Genomic DNA, 17,797 nt, shown 5'->3' with positions numbered 1-17,797 from the left:
CTTCACCAACCATAAGTGAAAGTTGATGCATGCAAAAGCAATTCACACACTCGGTGGATCTATTCAAACAAAAAAAAAGAAAAAGAAGCAAGAATGAGAAGCAACCAGCGCGCGTGTCCGAGTCGTGCGTATCCTTGGATGGATCCAGCGGTGCGCTGCGCTGCGCTGCGCTGGGCTGCGGCGCGGTGAGGTGCGGTGCGTTCAGGTTCCAAGTGGCTGTTGGAGCTACTGGGCGGAACGGCTGCGAGGTGCGTGGGGGGAGGGAGGAGTGGTTGGTTGGGGGGGGGCGCAGCTCACTGCCTCATTGCCCACGCGGCTTCCGCAACAGTGGGCGGCGAAGCATCTCCAGGAAATTTTAAGAGCATCATTTAACAGCGGGTCAGTCATCTCATTAACACGCGGCAAGGAGAAAATCATGAAGAATAACCATTACAGGCGTTTAAGCTATTAAAAAAAAAGGTGCTGAAGAAAGAAAAAGTGCCTGCATGGGAGTGAATATTAAAACATGAATACCTGTTCTTTCCTAAACTTTTGCTATAATAATTGGAAAATTCATATAGTGAGATCTCATTCCACTATTTCAGTTTTCCTATATTTTTTAATGCCTTTTTATCAGATTTGCTAGAGGGTTGGAAATAAGGAGACCCCCCCAAGCCATTTTTGTTGGTCACAAATTAATAACCAAAAACCAATTGAGTCGCTGCTTTTCTTAAGTGAAGCTAAAAACCAGCTTTTCATTTTGATTGGTATGAGCAACCCGTGGCCCCCTAAGTCTCTTCATTGTTTTGACTCTGTTGAAATTCATACCAGTTCTCGAACTATGTCAATCAAAATGAACGATGAATAATCAAATATTGTGAATACAGTTTTGTATGCCAGTGGTACAAGCTGTCATAACATGGCGGCCAGTCACGGAAATAACAACTTGTTAAATGCTACCTTTCGGCTTTTTGTGTGTTTTGCGTGTGTGTGTGTGTGTGTGTGTGTGTGTGAGACTGGATAGTGTGAAGTGATGCATTGCTGCTGCCTTAGGGCAGGACACCAGTCAGTCAGTCAGTCAGTCACACAGCATTTACTTTGCAAGCAGTGAGTAAATCCAGCACAAACACTGGCTGCAACTTCTCAGGAGCTTCACTTACATTCAATAGTTATTCATGCTTTATCGGTCCATCAAATGGAAGTGACAACTATGCATTTGTGCAGGATTTCATCATTTGGAATCACCGCTGAGCATTTGAATACGTACATCCTGTTGGCGCTATCGAGGGACGTGATATAGGAGTCAAGAGAAGGAAGGCACCATTAGAACATTGGATCTGGGATAAAGTTTCCACATGACAGACTATAGCTGTCTTGAGACGTATGCATAACCCGAATCAATAGGAGCAAAGGAGTGGTGCTGGTTCAGACATGCCATGTCAAACCACAAGAAGCGTCTTATTTAAAGATGGCATGGCATTACATTGGAAGTCATTGGATTCTTTTAAAAGCATCTACTGCTGCACAGTTACATGCTAATTGTGCTTGAAGTGCAACTTCAACATAAAAATAAAAAATATGGTTGAATTTCTAATCAATTGCCAATGTAATGCATTTGCAATGCTGCCTGAGCAGTTTAAGAAACGCCTAATGGACTTTGAGTCTTAGTCAAGAGTGGGGCAACCGAGCACGATCACGTCATCGGATTTATTATTCAAGTATGTACACACCACCAAAAGTAATCATGGGGAGACAAGAGCAGTATTTCTGCATGGAGTAACACGATTATCTGGAAGTAGGAACAATTGTTTGTGTACGCTAATAAATTTGTGTTTTGATGGGATACGGTACACACAACAACCAGGGTGTGGTGTGTAAGAACCTGACAGACAGTCTGTAGGTCTTCCACCACATTTCTTCATCTAATCTATGCAGAGGCTCAGCCATGGCTTTGTTGCTGTCCTCTGATATATCACATTTAATTTCCTTGATTCTCCAACAGGATGAGTGTGTCCATCCCATTAATGCCAGTTGTGCATCTTGACCCCAATTAAAGTATTGTCACACAAAGAAAAAGGGGCGTGTCCATGGCAACAGACCTACAATGGCTGTGACCTGGTGTGCGCTACAATCACTTGCTCTAATTTGTTAAGTACCACCTCGCTATAATTTGAATTAATCATGATAATTAATTCACAAGTTACTTGCATTTGCTACACTCAACTGGAATTTTTTTTTTTCCAGCCATATTTGTTCATTTCAACTCCATGACTCACTAGCAGATGTGATTTCATTAAATTAGGAAAAATTGTTGCAAAGTACAATAAAAGATTTTGTTGCTATAGAACTAAATATGGTACTAAAAAGGTATATGGGTAAAATATGAAAATAATTCAATAAATACATCACAGTGTAGCTGTTTTTATTTGACAACCAATCAGCGTAACGTATCTTTATGTACATAACAGTTGTTTACCTTTTCCTTATTGTCTTGAAAAAAAAAGGGGGGAAAAAAACAATTGTTATTATATTTGATCAATTCAGATGAGAATCTCCATCACAGACAACAAAAGTTCATGATTTGACTTGCACAAAATAGAGAATTCAATATCCTCTAAATCAGGGGCGTCAAACTCATTTTTGTCGCTGGTCGCATCGTAGTCATAAAAAGATGAATGGTAAAAAAAAAAAAAACCTGCTAGCAATATTGTTGCTTTTTTTTTTTTTTTAAGTAAAGACAATTTGTAATTTTAGTATGGACACACAATCTGTCTTTGCGGGCCACATAAAATGATGTGGCGGGCCGTATCTGGACCCCGGGCCTCGAGTTCGACACCTATGCTCTAAATGATCAAATTTTGAGAAAGAATTTCTTTCTGTAGAGCAGGTAGGCAACGAGCACCCACAATGCAGTTCCCCACAGGCTTTGGAAGAGCCACTCCCAGTGGCTTTCCTGGAAACGCATCTCCCAGCTGAAGGGGAAGTAGAAACCCAGGAGAGAGTGTCCCACGTACACCAAGATGGAGTTCATTCCTGAGACACATCATCAGCCTTATGTGTTTGAAATCAAAAATCCACGATTTGTCGGGTGAGCTACCTGGATATACGAACGGCTGTCCGCCCCACCAGCCCATAACATCCGAGACAAAGTACATGGCTGCCAGCAACAGGAAGGAGAAACAGCCCAGACACGTCACGTAGGACAATGACCTGATGAAAAAACAGAAAAAAATATACATGGGTGTAAAGGACATCCGTATACTTTTTCCCATTTAGTGTATAAAAGCGGCAGCAGTGGATCCTTGGCGCACGCCCCGTGGCCTCTTGCCAGTCGGCCGTGTCCCGTCAGTTCCTAAGTGCAAGAATGTTTGATGCAATATCATCTAATGCAAAGTGGCTACCTCCCAGAGTCTCCCTTTTTTTAAATCTCCGCTGAAGTGGAGCCAAAAAGGACTCTCGGCCGGGAGTTAATTACAGCTCGACATCCCGGCAGGGACTCGTACTCAAGAGCTCAATAAGCTGTGCGTGATGAACTGCCTATAAAAGGCCGGGCAGGTAATGGCGAGGGATGTGCACAGCTTTAGGGAAGTGGAGGCCCCTATGGAACATGGGCAAGAATTTGCTTACACATCACAGATGAAATGGCATTCTTCCCGCTGCAACATTAAGACCTGGCCCAAAGGAAATGCGGAAGCGCCAGGTCAGAAAATGGACCCGCCTCTGTTCAAACAAATCTAAAATGCCTTGCCGTCAAACAATCAGATCCAATTTAGTTGTAATCCAACTTTGGCTCAAGTCAGTTGAGATAGACTTGAGCTGAATGGAATAAGCTACAATGCACTATCCACCTAGTGGTGAATTAATAGAATGCAACAACGCCTGGATGTATGACTTCAGTGCCTTAGAGAGACAAGGCAATTTTCCTTTGTCTTTTTTTGGGGGGGATTAGAATGTTTCGTCCATTCACGATAATCCATACAATACATCCTTTTGGCCAAATAGTCACATGATCGTTTGGGAACAGGCCTCACTGCGGTTACGTCGATGCTTTTCCCAGATCCCGCTTTCATTCCGTCACAGTCAAACTACGGAGTGCTTCTCTTCTGCCAAAACGTGCCGGAGGGGGGGTAGAAATTTTGCAGCTCATAAGGAAGAGCCATCATGCTAGGAGGATGAATATGAGCAATCCACTTCACACTCGCGGCAATTATTTACAATCCCGGCTGTCATTAGAGGTAACTAAACGCGTGTTTTAGTAGCTGTGATTTAGAAAACACATCCTTTGGTTTGTGAGGAAAGTAGTTGGATTTAGAGGGTCAGGAAGCACTTACCAAAGGTTTTTATTGATAGGTATAAATCCTTCGTCTCGCGTGCACTTTGAAAGGACGGCTGCCGAGATTCCCTGAGGAGGGAAATGAAACAGATTTCAAATCGATGAAGGGGAATAAAGAGAGTTGTATAGGGGCAACTAAAAGGTAAGGTCGAATCAAGCAAATCCTGCAGATGAGAGGATCAATTTAGATCAAAGTAAAAAAAAAAAAAAAACCAGGCGAGCCATGTGTGACAAAAGCGTTCAGTGGCCGGCCCAGTTGACCTCTCATACAATCACATGCATCTGGCGTCAATAAAAAAAGCCAAGCGTGTCTAATCTGTTCCCATTTAGATATGATTTAGATATTTGAAGAAACATTTTAGACAGCAGGGAGAAAGCAAGCGGGGGCAGAGATCAGAATCACTGCTTGTTGGCTGGATATCCATCATCCATGTATAGATGACAGAATCGATGGTGTGGAAATAGCCTAGCCGGGACTGAATTTAGCCTCCGGGTTCTCCGGGCTGCGGGATGAGGCTGCTATGTGGGCCAATCGCTCAATTTCAATCTCACTTCTTCAGCCTGATCGTTGGATTTAATTAACACGGCCTGTTGTTGTTCTTCAGCCTTTTTTTTTTATTTATTTATTTTTTTTTTTTTTTATCTCCGCTGGCCCAGAATAACAATCTGCCATAGGAATCAGACCAAAGCTCGCCGTGATGGAAAGTGGCTTTGCATTTTGTGGTTTGATGGAAAAGTAGCCTTGGTCTTGTGGTCCATCTCCTGCGAGAATGAACACGGTGACCTGCTAATGTCTTAAACATCTATGTTTCCATTCTTCACACAATTGTGGTTATTTTCAAGAACGGGGCGCTAAAACTAACTAACTAACTAACTAACTAACTAACTAACTAACTAACTAACTAACTAACTAACGAACGTAAACTATTCTTGAAATTGAATTTGTCAATCATTTGGAGGTCTTCAATAAAGACTCCAATTGTGTGGCAACATCATCATGGACCTCATTAAGTATGGTTGTGCAGGGGAATCATAAAAGTCAAATGTTTATTCATCTTGTTACGTGTTACTTTATCACTGGGCGCCACTGGGAGAAGGTAAATGGAGCTCATCTGTTTCACTTCCGTCCAGCCAATAACAGGTCGGAAATATTCACCGGCGGGAGACATCGTGTGAGTAGAAGCAGGTTAATGATGTGAACATTTCTGGATGAAATTTCAAATGATTGCCATATGTTAGAAACACAACTTGCATAAATGACAACATATGGGAATGGACTACTATATGGAATTTGTGTATTATTTTCATCTAATTGATTTATTTGTCTACATAAAATATCAAACATTGCTTTAAAAATAAGCTAATTCGTTTTCCCCCCCCCCCCCCAGCCAACGTGGCCTGCCTCGTCCTTTCAAGCATCACAGTTTGATGCAGGCAGCCCATCCAGCTCCATCGTCACTTCAAGTCACATGACTGCCACTTGAAGACGTGGGTTGCTTTTAACCTCATTTGAAAAAAAAAAAACCCAACCACATATAAAACATCTCTGCAGCATCTCACCCTGATTAGAAAGAAAAGGGCGGAGGCTTCCCACTCGGACATCTCGTAACAGCTTGGTGGCACGTTTTTGAGATGCAAAACAGGCCATCTCGTATAACCCTCACATTCCCCTGTGGGACACTTTCCCATCCTTAGTGAAATAGAGGCCAGCTTGGCTTCTTTTTTTTTTTTTTTGGCTCCCTTTGTGTTTGGAGACCACCCAGAATGGATTGAAGCCCCAAAACAAATATTAACTAGAAGCCACTGTGATGAAAAGTGTTTTTTTTTCTGATAACTCCAAGCAATTCTCTGTTAACCAGTTTATCATTACTGCTGTGTGTTTGGTCTGCAAATATTTGCAGAGACTTAGCATGCAGGTGAGCAACCTTGCCATGCACTGGAAAGTCTGTCAACAAAAAAAAAACACCTTAACAAAGCAAATGAAATAATAATGTTCAGTTTGGGTTGCCTTTTAAAAAGACACACTCAACATTTTAGCCCTTTGCCATAGCTAGGTAGAACAGCTAGGTAAAAACGGTTCCGATATTTTAAAAAGATTGCCTAGCAATAGCTCTATTTTTTTTAAATGAACACAATTGTAGCCGATGCACAATTTATCTTCTCGGGCCACATGAAATGATGTGGCGGGCCGTATCTGACCCCCGGGCCTCATGTTTGACACCCACGATCTAGATCTAGTACGTATCCCCCCTGTGGCGCTGTCTAGTTGTGTCTTCTGAGATCACACACATGTTCTCACTAAGCTTTGCTAATGAATGGCTTTGACAGTGATGACTAACATCCAGGCAGCCTTGAAAAAAAAAACGGACTTGCATATACCCGGAAGATGAAATTGGTTTATACGTGACCTACCAAGATGGCGGCCCACACCAGGAACCTGCACAGGATGTGAATGTTCTTCTCCTTGTAGAAAATGAGGATTTTCCCTGCCTGCAGAAAGATAAGGGAAGGAAAGAAGAAAGTAAGCAAAGTATTTAGGTATTTGGCTAGGGGTAACCAAATAGGCCTGGGAGGTGTCCCTGATGCGGCGCTCATATTTCTCTCATCCCGTCGAGCCAGATGTGGGGTGTAAGTCATCTGCGCCCTCCCTTTAATTTGGTGATGATGAATGCATTTCAGCCGAGGACATTAGCATGGTAGCGGGCCAGAGGACACCTGGCGCGTCGTCTAACACTCACTGACTGATGTGCTCGCTTTCAACGGTCCATCGGGGAAATGAGAAATGTTGGATTGGATGGGAGATTCTCACAAGAAAATCAAGCGGACCGGGTCAAGCAGATTCTCGCCTCAAATATTTCTTCCTGACGACATTTGGAATTTGGATGAAGGCAATTGTATGAATGTGGACGAATATTGGATTGGACTCATCAAAGCCAGTTAAGAAAAATAAACAAAGGACAAGTTTGTTTTGCCGGACATCTTCAGTTTTCCTAATCTGATCAAATTTTGCCTTTAGTAATCTGGAACAGTTGAAAGCGGTGACTGAAGCCATTGACAAATTTTCACCCGTATGAATGAAATGTAAATGATGGAATAGTGCATGAATTTGAAATCACCTGCATTCCCAGAAATCCCATCACAATGGAGTTGATTGTACCCAGAATCCCCTCTGGGTCAAAAGGTTGGGTGGTGCGATACAATTCCTGGAGAAGACCAAAAAAAAAAAAATCACCATTGTTCCACTCCTCCAAACTAAAAAGTGTTGTTGCATTTCAAAGAAACTTACTTTGCAAGTGGGATACCTGTACATGTTGTCACCAAATAACCACCTGTCAACGTATCCCGCCGCTCCTCCAGTGCAATTGGGGTAAAGACCGTCATCTCCAATTCCACCAGCTCCCAGATAGCCTCTAATACCAACACACACATCGACACTATCGCTCCCACTGACGGCTATAGACGTCAAAAGTCCATCGGGCTGGCGGTGAATGAATTAAAAAACAAAACAATATCTCATACTAAATTTAAACATGTGCTATAAATGTGTATATAATCCTATCATTTCACAGGAAATAATTCATTCTGAAACAGACAATATTTGCAGCCAGCCACACACAAAAAGAAGCACTTAGCAGAGGACTCAGTGCGAGGAAGATGGATCCTTTGCCTCTCCTCCTCTTACTGCACATGACAGAGCCAGATAGTCTAATTACACCCTCTGAAGCATTCAGCGCCGGCTCATAAATCATTTTGCTTCATAACACCAACAACACAAAGGTGCACAACGTACAGCTCGCACCCTCACGGAACCTTCCGTGCAATTCGCACATTTAGTCAATAGATTGGGAGCAGTCTACAGTACGTACGTGGGGCAGTTGGGTACAGGGAGGAGGAAGGTGATGCACAGCCACGAGGTCTCCAAGAGGATGATGGTCAGCCACTGGGGCCAGTACAACACCACATCCTGGATGGGGGCCCACCAGTGATCCTGTGGTACAAAGACTTTCACTTGAATCATCCACAGCAAAAATGATATTTAGGACTGAGTTGGCCTGCTGTGAAAATGGAGATTGCCAATCCTGCGCCACAACTTTTACCTGCTTCCACCTGGTCTAAAGTTGAGTCTACTTTCAGTCTTCAAAATGTCAGATGCGTTGAAAAGTACCTGGTGGTCTGCCAAGTTCTCAAACACGGTAAACGAGCTTCGCTCAAGCACGATAAAATCAAATCCAGCCAAGACCCCCTGCGGAGCTGCTTACCGCTTTTTGTCCATTCTTCACGTTTCCCCCTAGAGTCTGCAGAAGAGCCAAAACAAAATAAGTGAAGGCCAAGCGCTGCAGTACCCCCGGAATCCTGAGCCACGACCAAGAAACTGGAACACATGAAGGAAATGATGAATACATGAACACACACACATAACTCGTTTGAGTTGAAGCTGCTGATCTCAGCACATTATAAATCAGCAAAGTGATTCATAGCGGTATTGGGATCTTTTCAAGCATTTGTTCCATTCCAGAGAAGACTGATGGACAGTATAAGTTAAGTGGGGATTGTCAGCACGCCGGATACCAATGTTACAAAGCGGATCAAAGGTTCCGAGTCATCTCTTGCTCTGCGTAGATTGAGTAGGATAAGATTGACTCTTGCTCGAGAGATTGATGGTAATCTACACATTAGTTAATTGAAACGTCCTTTGCTGCAAAGAAAAAAAGGTGTCGTAAAAACAATGAAATCTCAATCTTCGATCAGGTCGCATCAAATAAGAGGAGGAACTTCCAACAAGGGGGGGGGGGGGGGGTGATGGAGCCACATTTGTTTTCCACCCTCGGACACAAAGGTTAGCTTCGTGCTTTTCTGAATCATCAAAACGGTTCAGTTTATGCCAGGTGACTCTGAGTTGTTTTGAATGCTTCTCACAGGTTCCTCTGCCTTGTCTGACATTGCCGCACACAAAGATGATGTGACTGTAAGCCAGCAAACAGCCAAGGGTGTCCTTGGAGACAGACTGAGGTCAAAGCTTCCGTTGATGGTAAAAGTGGCCTTGTTGTGAGAAGGCTCCAAGAGCAGCTGCATGGAGCTGAGCCTTGTAATTCTATCTCTTTGTAATCGTCCATTACCGCGCTGCTTGTTTTTGCTCAATCTTCCCCTGTTAAACGTCCCCCCGGTGCGGGATTGGGAACACACACACACACACACACACAATAACAATATTTTCCTTAACTGGGTTACACAGACTTGCACCCAGGAAAAAAAAAAAAGACCATTAGCATCTGGCTAATGTGTGAAAGGGCGTGAAACCCCAGGTGGTCGATAAAATAAGAATGCTTTAATCCTTACACACCTTTGCGGCGTTTTGCATGAATCATAACCTCAGATCCCATCAAATAGATTTCACTCATTCAGTGCCATTGACGGTTATAGACGTCATTGTTGGCAATGAATTAGTTAAGCTGGGTAATTACAGTGCACAAATGTGACCAAAAAAAGAAATTGGGTGCTCACTTGGCTACGCTTTTTGTTACAGAATCAGAAAACCTTTTCTTGACTCCATTCTTGACCGGCTGAGTCTTGTTTTTTGTTTTTTCAAAGGAACAGGTACATTATTTATGTAGCAAGCTATTATACTTTAATGATGCTCCCAGCACAGAAGTGAAGTAAATAACAAAGCTGTCCGCAAACAGGATGCAGTACATGTTCCATTAGCAGCGCAGGCTAATTTTGCACCTACGTGGTCCATCACGCGGGGAGTAGTTGAGGAAGCAGAAGCCGAGCGTCAGCAGGACCGCCGTTCTCCACGTGATTTTTTGCAGCAGCTGCAGGCGGCCTACGCCTTTCCTCTGCATGGAGCTCAACGCCAACACCACCGAGGTCCCCATAATGAAGACAAACCTCAAAGACACAACATTGGCTGTTGTTAAGGCAGCTCTTTGTCGTTTTTGTTGCAAAAAAATAAAATCATAACCTACCAGGGCATGACGAGATCCGCCACAGTCAAACCTAGAGAAAATAAAATTGATTTTATCAAACATACACAGCTCCTGACCTCATATACTGTCAATCCCAAAAGTTTTTCAATAAATATGATTTTTTTTTTTCTTCTTTTAATAACAATAAATAAACAGCTCGGGGTCCTGTGACAGAACTGGCCCTTGAAGTACAGAAAGGATTCATCACATCACTTGTAAAATCAATACAGTGCTATTGATTTGGCAAAAATGCCATTATAGAACTTAACGTGCGCGTAGCTCATGGCAAAAGGAAGAACTTTGATTCATTTTGTTTATTTTCTTTTTTTTTATTTCAAACTCTCCCACACACTCCTATTTACTCTTTAAATACACTTTTCTGCCTCCATTGTTAATAACAATTAAAAAAAAAAGATGGATTTCATCACGCTGGAGATGTGTGTGTGTGTGTGTGTGTGTGTGTGTGTGTGTGTGTGTGTGTGTGTGTGTGTGTGTGTTTGCGTGTGCATGGCTTTCGATCACATTCATCATAATTAGTGAAACGGGGTCGCAAATTTTTGTTGTTGTGAATGCATCAGACTTGACTTCACCATTCCACGGTGCGTGTTGGAAGAACCAGTAGCCTCCTCCGCCGTAGTTGACAAACACCATCACGGTCAGGGCAAACCTACAGCCCACAGAAAAAAGAAAAAAAAGTTGGTATACATCGTGAAAAAAAAGTTTGAAATTCTGCTGTATTGCAGGATAATGCAACCTGAGCGGTATGAATCACTCAGGAAATGAACACTCGTCCTCTGGATCTCCTCGAGCAGGACTGCTGACTCAAGGCTTTTTGTGTCTAATATATGATAGACTTTATGCTTTGCAGTGAGCGAGGAGTGCTTGACTGAATGATGCGCACCGATTTTGTTCATCACCAAACTCAACAGATGTTGTATCCTTTCAACATCATATAAGATGATTGTGATTTACTGAAGAACAAAAAAATGAAATCAGTCAAATTTCCAGTCTACTTCCATTAAAAGGGCGCAGCGAGCCATTACTGCTCTTTTAGCTTCAGACGGCAGATAGGAGATTTTAATCAGCCACTATCTTTCTCCTAAGGTCCATCAAAGTGAACTAGCCATACTCTATCTGATGCTCACGTGTATATATCATTGAAGTTTTGACGAGCGTATCCATTAGTCGCCATAGCGACGGAGACAAAGGTCAAAGAAGTGACCGGACCGGTCCTGGTAAAAGAAAATAATTGGCGATATGAGGCTTTATGAGCCATCTCTCTAATGAAAACATTCCTCATTGAACCAGCAGCATCACGTCGCTCCACCAAATTATCATTAAAGCTCTGGAAAACATTTTTTTTTTTTTTACGTTGAATCGGTTGATTTGACCAGTTCTAATCAGTCGCAATGCCTTCCTCTGAATATTTAGGACATCAGTAAGTGATTGATTTGGCAGTATTGATGATCTATAGCGAACAGATTACTCGTCAGCAGTAGCGAGTGGTTACGACTCACTTCCAGACCTCTTTGTTCTGAATGATTGCGTATGCATGAGCAAATATTGAGTTGCACAGAATTACTTGCGTTGATATGACCACAAATATTGGGAAATCTCTCTTAATCAATTCATTAGATTTGATGAGGATTCTAATGATCAATTTTCAAGATACTGAGACTGCGCATATTATATCGGTTCTTGTTTTGTGCAGGACACTTCTGAAACCCAATCAGAGAAAAATCTGGAGCTCAGTCAAAACAGGGAAGAAAATGAACGAGTCAGCCATCTGGCAATGGTCTACTCTACTCTACTCTGCTCTGCTCTGCTTTATTATTTGTTCCCCTAAATACTGACAAAGCAATTTCTTCCACGCAAACTGGCGACAAGCTTTCAGTTGTGAGGCACCCAATTCAAATTGGAATCCTTTTAGAAAAATTAACATGCAACCGTCACTGCGCCCTATATCATGTCTGCGGGGCAATTATTTGAAGCCCCCTTTGCTCACACGATAAATAGATAAATAATGAAAAAAAAAAAAAGCCTTTTGCCATGAAGAGTGAATCGGCATTTACGGTAGATGACTGATGCCCGTATTTTCTGAGGCAAGAACTTGTTACTTATCAGAGGCATGGATCATAAGTCAAAAGGCTGAGATGTAATTTGATTAAATAAGTCTGGCCAGGTATTTCACATTATTACCAGTCAGGGAATTTATATCGGATGCTAGAGGGGTGTATCATTAGCTAATGTAGTATTTTTTTTTTTTATGCCACTTCCACAACATGCAAAATGTAACGTCACTGATGCTGCTCACAATCTCCACTCTAATTCATCTCAAAAGTGGAAATGAGGTTAAATTCACGCAAAACTCAGCCAATCATTGTCCAAAAATGAAATAGTAGTAAGACTCCCCATCCCTGAATTCAACACTTTTCTTCCAATCTTCATTCATCGGGGAACCTAAATGACATTTTGGCTATTATAAGCAAACAGGTGAGTGGCTCCGACCGGCGCCGATGGGAAATGGAATATCACTCATCCTTTCCTTGAAGCGTTAGAAACGCTTGTGCGAATGCACTTAACCAGCTGAGCCTCCCAAAATAAATAAAGCCATGCGGTGTTTTGGACGGAATGAATCTGTGCCGAAGGTTCCGCGCAATTGAGTATCTTAATGCGAACCACAGATGGTGAAGATGTTGGTCATCTGCTGGATGCTGCTGGGTTTCCTCCCCGTCTCCATTTTGGCAAGAGATCTATGGCCATGTGCATGTGTGCTGATATGTTGACTGTATTATTACATCAATTATTTGGCACGGAGGAGGTCAGAGCCACACCAGCATCCTGTTTCCAGAGAGGCGTGCTTTGTGTCTGCCCCCCCCGGGCCACAATTAAGGCGAGCAGGGAGCCCAGATTCGATCACACGCATCCACCCCGCCCAATAGGAAGACCGAGGCGAGACGCGCTGATATCGGACATCGGGACCCCCCCCCCCCCCCTCTTGATAACAAAAGCTTGGGGGGAGCTTGTGGCCAGACGGTGACCCTTGTAATTATTCGTTCCGCTGGGCCTGTAGATTGTCATATACTGCAGCAGAAAAAAAAAAAAAAAGATTGAATAAGAAAATGGCACATACCCTCGAAAAGCGTCCAATGAACGCAGACGTTTATGTTTTACTTTGGTGGCGCTGCCGTCAGCATCCTGCAAATGGAATGACAAAAGGGCAAACACTAAGTGCATTACATCATGAGTCTTTGTCATCTCAACATATAACACATCTTTTAATGAGCGTGCAATATTAAGCAAATAGGAATTGATTCCTTGGGACACATAAAAAAAAATTGTAATGAATACTCATGTTATAGTGAAATGGGTAGATTAAATAACAAATATTTTCCAAAGTTATTTTTTTTCTAATTCATTAATTCCAAGCACAATTGTTCACAATTAGTAAAAAAAAAAAAACCTCAATAACAAATGTGATGATTTTTTTTTTTCTAATTCAGTAATTCCAGCACAATTGTTCACAATGACAAATTTGGAATGTCAAGTAGTTTTGGCAAACTTTCAAGAAGCATATTTTATGAAAGAACCTAAATACTAATATTAGGCTCCTGACTGGTAAATCTTTTTTCTCTCATTGCCTTCTCAGAGCAGGAAGACAACCTCCCTAATACGTCATGATGGATCTACATGGCCTGAGACAGCTTGCTTGGAAGAATGAGAGGAGCCATTCATGCTTCACAGTCATGTTTGTCTGAATGCTGCACAATTGGCTCTGCTAACATTTGTATCAATCTTTCTATTAGTGTCTCTGCAGCTTGATGACTGCAGGAAAATTTTAGTGCTCACCATTTGGTCCAACTCAACAATGTGGTTGGATCTTACAAATGTGCTCATTTGATATTTGACAAACTGATAAAAGACTTGAACTTACATTATCCAGCGAGTACTTGGGGCTTTGACAACAAATGCTCTTTGCACATTTAGATGCGCAACACTTTCTGGAAGAGAGATCAAATAAATACATGAATGGAAAAAATAAAAACGTGGAAGATGAAGAGTTGCGTGGATACCTGTAGATGTAAGGTGCAACGACGAATAAGAGAGCGGTTACAGCCAAGAAGAGAGTCGCCACCAGAATAGCTAAAATGGACAAGGCATCATCAATGACAAACTTTATTGCATTCCAGTATGAATACAAAATCGAAATCAGATTCGGTTTAAAAAATAAATAACCCCCACCAAAATAATTGATCTATCCACTGATCCATCTTTTTGTTTGGGAGTGTGCCATTTGCTTGTTTTGACTTCTATGAAATAAAAAAAATAAAAAATGTCTAGGCACTGAATGACAACAGTCAAACAAGTGAGACCAACAAATACAAATAGTTGACTAGATCCAATCCCCCCCTAGAGTTCTTAATCTGTCAATCGGTGCCAAAGTTGATACCCTGAGTGACAAACAAGAACCTAATGGACACAATTCTTAGTCAATCCATCACATGGGTAATCTAATCCGAGAGGCAGGCGCACAAGGAATACGAGGGAGACGCACGAGGGACATTTGGGTCAGACCTCCACAACAGTCTTTTTATTTTCTTTGACATGTTTTAGGGCCACTTTTAACAATCTAAAGCACTGGTGTCAAACTCAAGGCCCGGGGGCCAGATGCGGCCCACCACATCATTTTATGCGGCCGGCAAAGACAAAAATTGCAAATCAATGGCGACAAAAAAAAGTTTGACACCCTAAAGAGATGAAACCTCAAAATGAGTCAGTGTCTGCATCGTAAGGATGCAAAACATTGACATATAGCCAAAAGTTCAATTGACTTAATCCTCATGGTCATCAGTAACCATTCAACCGTCAATGTATTTTACAGCCGTGAAGCAGTCAGTCTATAAAAGTAGAACAAACAGGCTCAGGAGATACGCGTGTGCGTCAAAGCGGAGCAAAAAGGGGAGGCCTCGGATTCCGTGTTTGCCTTTTTAGCGGAAGAACAAATAAAAAGACGCCATTGGAAGCCCAGTCGACGTCCTCTCGGAACACGGAGTGGCATCTTCGTAAAGAAACGTCGTAAAGCTCTCCGGGCACGCTGGATGAAGGCCAGATGAATAGAAGCACTCGGAAACAACTAGATTAACTTCATCAATAAGACGCACACTTTATGGGGATGGCTATTTAACTTGAAATTGCGGTTTGGCTGCAGCCGTGATTCCAACACACCAAACGAATGAGCTGACCGTGTTGCCAAATCAATGGCGGGGTAAACTTTCAAATTCCCTCGCACGGCTTCAGCTGCTGACCGGACCATTACTTAAACTGAGCGTACCCTGTGGGGAGTTTGTATAATCACCGGCGTGTGTAGCTAATGGAAGCAGTTCCACTGAGCGTATATCTGCTCGGGGTAATGGCTCCCCGGCCTTAAAAGTCGGATCCGCAACATAATCTGCAATATTGTTAAGTAGGGTGTACATTATGGACAGAGACGCTTTCAAAATCCCATTATGCCTTAATCCTTCCACCTTCCCTAATGTATGACGCACAGGTCTGGGCCTTCGAAACAATCGCAAAAGCTTTTGGGTTTTTTTTTACCCTTTGGAAGAAATAATGTCTCATGTGATCAATACACAACGTATCCCGAGAGATGGAAGAGAATACTGTCCGCTAAAAGCTAGTGATGCTCCTGTATGCTGACAACATGAATTAAAAAAAAGTGGCTCGCTTCGGGGGCAGTTTACACTCACTGACAGGTTTTTCTTTTTGGACTGAAGAAAAAAAAAACAAAAAACATTTCTTTCTGCAGGCTCAGATATGTATACAGCTATGTCATTCTCCTTTGGGAACTTACGCAAGTAGGAATTACGAGGTTCTCTCTCCTCGTTATGAATACAAGTGGCATTCCTGCTATCGTAGGACCAGAGGATCCAAACCGTATAGTGACCGTCTTCATGATATGTCTGTGTCCATCTGCATTGAAAAGAAATAGTTAACAGCATCTATACAGAAATGATAAAGCAATCAAGATTTATTGCAACATTTCCAACCTCCATTTGAATATTTGTTACAAAATATATTCATATTTTTAAATGTGAAGTCCCCAGCTGGATTTTCTGACCAACTAGGCCACAAATGACACCAGTGAAGCGCTACATTGCCACCTAGCGTTCATCAATGGTTAGTGCATCCAACAGTCATCTCCTAGCCAATGTTTTCAACCCCCAAAACATACATTGCGTGGTCACATTGATCCACCATTGGAATGAAATACTAGCTATCACTTGGAGTGGGTTTTTTTTTTTTTTTCAGAGAAAAGGAAATCAATAGCTGCAGTCTGGTTAGAGACCTCAGGTGATTCCTAGATGTGGAGCACCCGTCCGTGTCTTCCTGTCAGGTCAAAGTTATTTATGACAAGTGCTGTCTCCAGTTTAACCTCTGCGCCCCCATGTGTGGCCTTCCGTCAATATTGGAATGTCAGGTCTTATTAACCCGCCCCCCAAAAGCTAGTGATCAATATCGCTCGAGTTTCAGGGAGGGAATCATGCAGCTGTGATTAAAACTGCAAATAAATGTCTTTACTTCAGAGAAAAAAAAAAAATTACCGGCATAGAACGGAATTATCCTCAATGGATTCCACTCGCATACTCAAAGTGAATTTGGTGCTGATGATTGCAGATGCATTTTTGTAGTTGGCTCTCACATTCACCAAACTCTGGTATGCACACTGGAGAAGAATACTAATCATTTAAAAAAAAAACTAAAAATAGACACACCATTGTGCTTTTTTTGTGCGCATTTTGTTTTACCTTGTAACAATAATCGGATGTGTAGAGGACTTTCACTTCATGGGCCAGCTGGTTATGAAATACTAACAAAGCTTGGTCCATTTTTAGAGTTGGCGCTGTTTGGAGATAAATGTCACTCATTTACAGATGACGCATGACACTTTATGTTCATCGTAAAGACGAGATATCAATTCTTTTTCACATTATGCTGTGTTATTGTTTCAAACGGTCCAATTTGAAGCGTAACTGGGAAATAAAATGTATCAATAGAATTTGTGCTGATTTAGACAATGCAATGACAATGTTTTGATTTTTATCATCAATTGGAAGTTGTTCCATTCCATTATTTTTCCCAAATACAAAACGAGATATAATTGAAGTGCGGCCTCGAGGAATGAGGAGCTCACCTGATGCCGTGGAAGCGCCACAGCTACTGTGAAGAAAAACAACCAAAGTCACACACGCTCGCACAAGTCCGACCAACTCCATGTTGTCATTTGAAGACACTTCCTCTGCTCATCTTTATAACTCCGATCTGCAACTAATAAAGAATGGTCAAAGGGCGCTTTGCGTACCAGCTTTCTGTCATGTTTGGAATTTATTTTTATGGAACACTGATTGTAGTTTGCTACAAGAGGTCAAATATACACTTACAAATTGTGCATTTTACAATTCAATTCAAAATGAACCTATCACATTTTTCTTTTTTTGCTATTTAAAACATCTGCCTTTGA

At 42.0% G+C, this 17,797-nt stretch overlaps 1 protein-coding gene across 3 annotated transcripts; it reads right to left on the bottom strand.

The window, feature by feature from the left end:
- Positions 1 to 2,830: 2,830 nt before the first annotated feature.
- On the bottom strand, positions 2,831 to 17,567 carry LOC147049875 (heparan-alpha-glucosaminide N-acetyltransferase). Of its 3 annotated transcripts, XM_085922278.1 has the most exons (19): positions 17,471 to 17,552; positions 17,085 to 17,179; positions 16,881 to 17,002; positions 16,130 to 16,248; positions 14,352 to 14,421; positions 14,203 to 14,279; positions 13,895 to 13,902; positions 13,412 to 13,476; positions 10,869 to 10,945; positions 10,279 to 10,309; positions 10,041 to 10,201; positions 8,572 to 8,684; positions 8,179 to 8,300; positions 7,599 to 7,722; positions 7,429 to 7,515; positions 6,725 to 6,802; positions 4,311 to 4,381; positions 3,077 to 3,189; positions 2,831 to 3,012 (listed from the first exon to the last, which is right to left on the bottom strand). In XM_085922278.1, the coding sequence occupies exons 1-19, from the start codon at positions 17,550 to 17,552 to the stop codon at positions 2,831 to 2,833; spliced, it is 1,797 nt and encodes a 598-aa protein (XP_085778404.1). The 3 variants fall into 3 exon arrangements, with proteins under 3 accessions (XP_085778404.1, XP_085778405.1, XP_085778403.1); XM_085922279.1 differs by lacking the exon at positions 13,895 to 13,902 and having other exon boundaries at positions 8,575 to 8,684; positions 14,213 to 14,279; positions 17,471 to 17,567; XM_085922277.1 differs by lacking the exon at positions 13,895 to 13,902 and having other exon boundaries at positions 14,213 to 14,279.
- Between the last annotated feature and the right edge of the window lie 230 nt (positions 17,568 to 17,797).

This window comes from Syngnathus leptorhynchus, chromosome 10 (assembly GCF_054491065.1).
Source record: "Syngnathus leptorhynchus isolate UIUO chromosome 10, UIUO_Slep, whole genome shotgun sequence".
Taxonomy (NCBI): Eukaryota; Metazoa; Chordata; class Actinopteri; order Syngnathiformes; family Syngnathidae; genus Syngnathus; species Syngnathus leptorhynchus.
The sequence above is the reverse complement of the archived record's forward strand: the minus strand, read 5'-3'. Positions and strand labels throughout refer to the sequence as shown.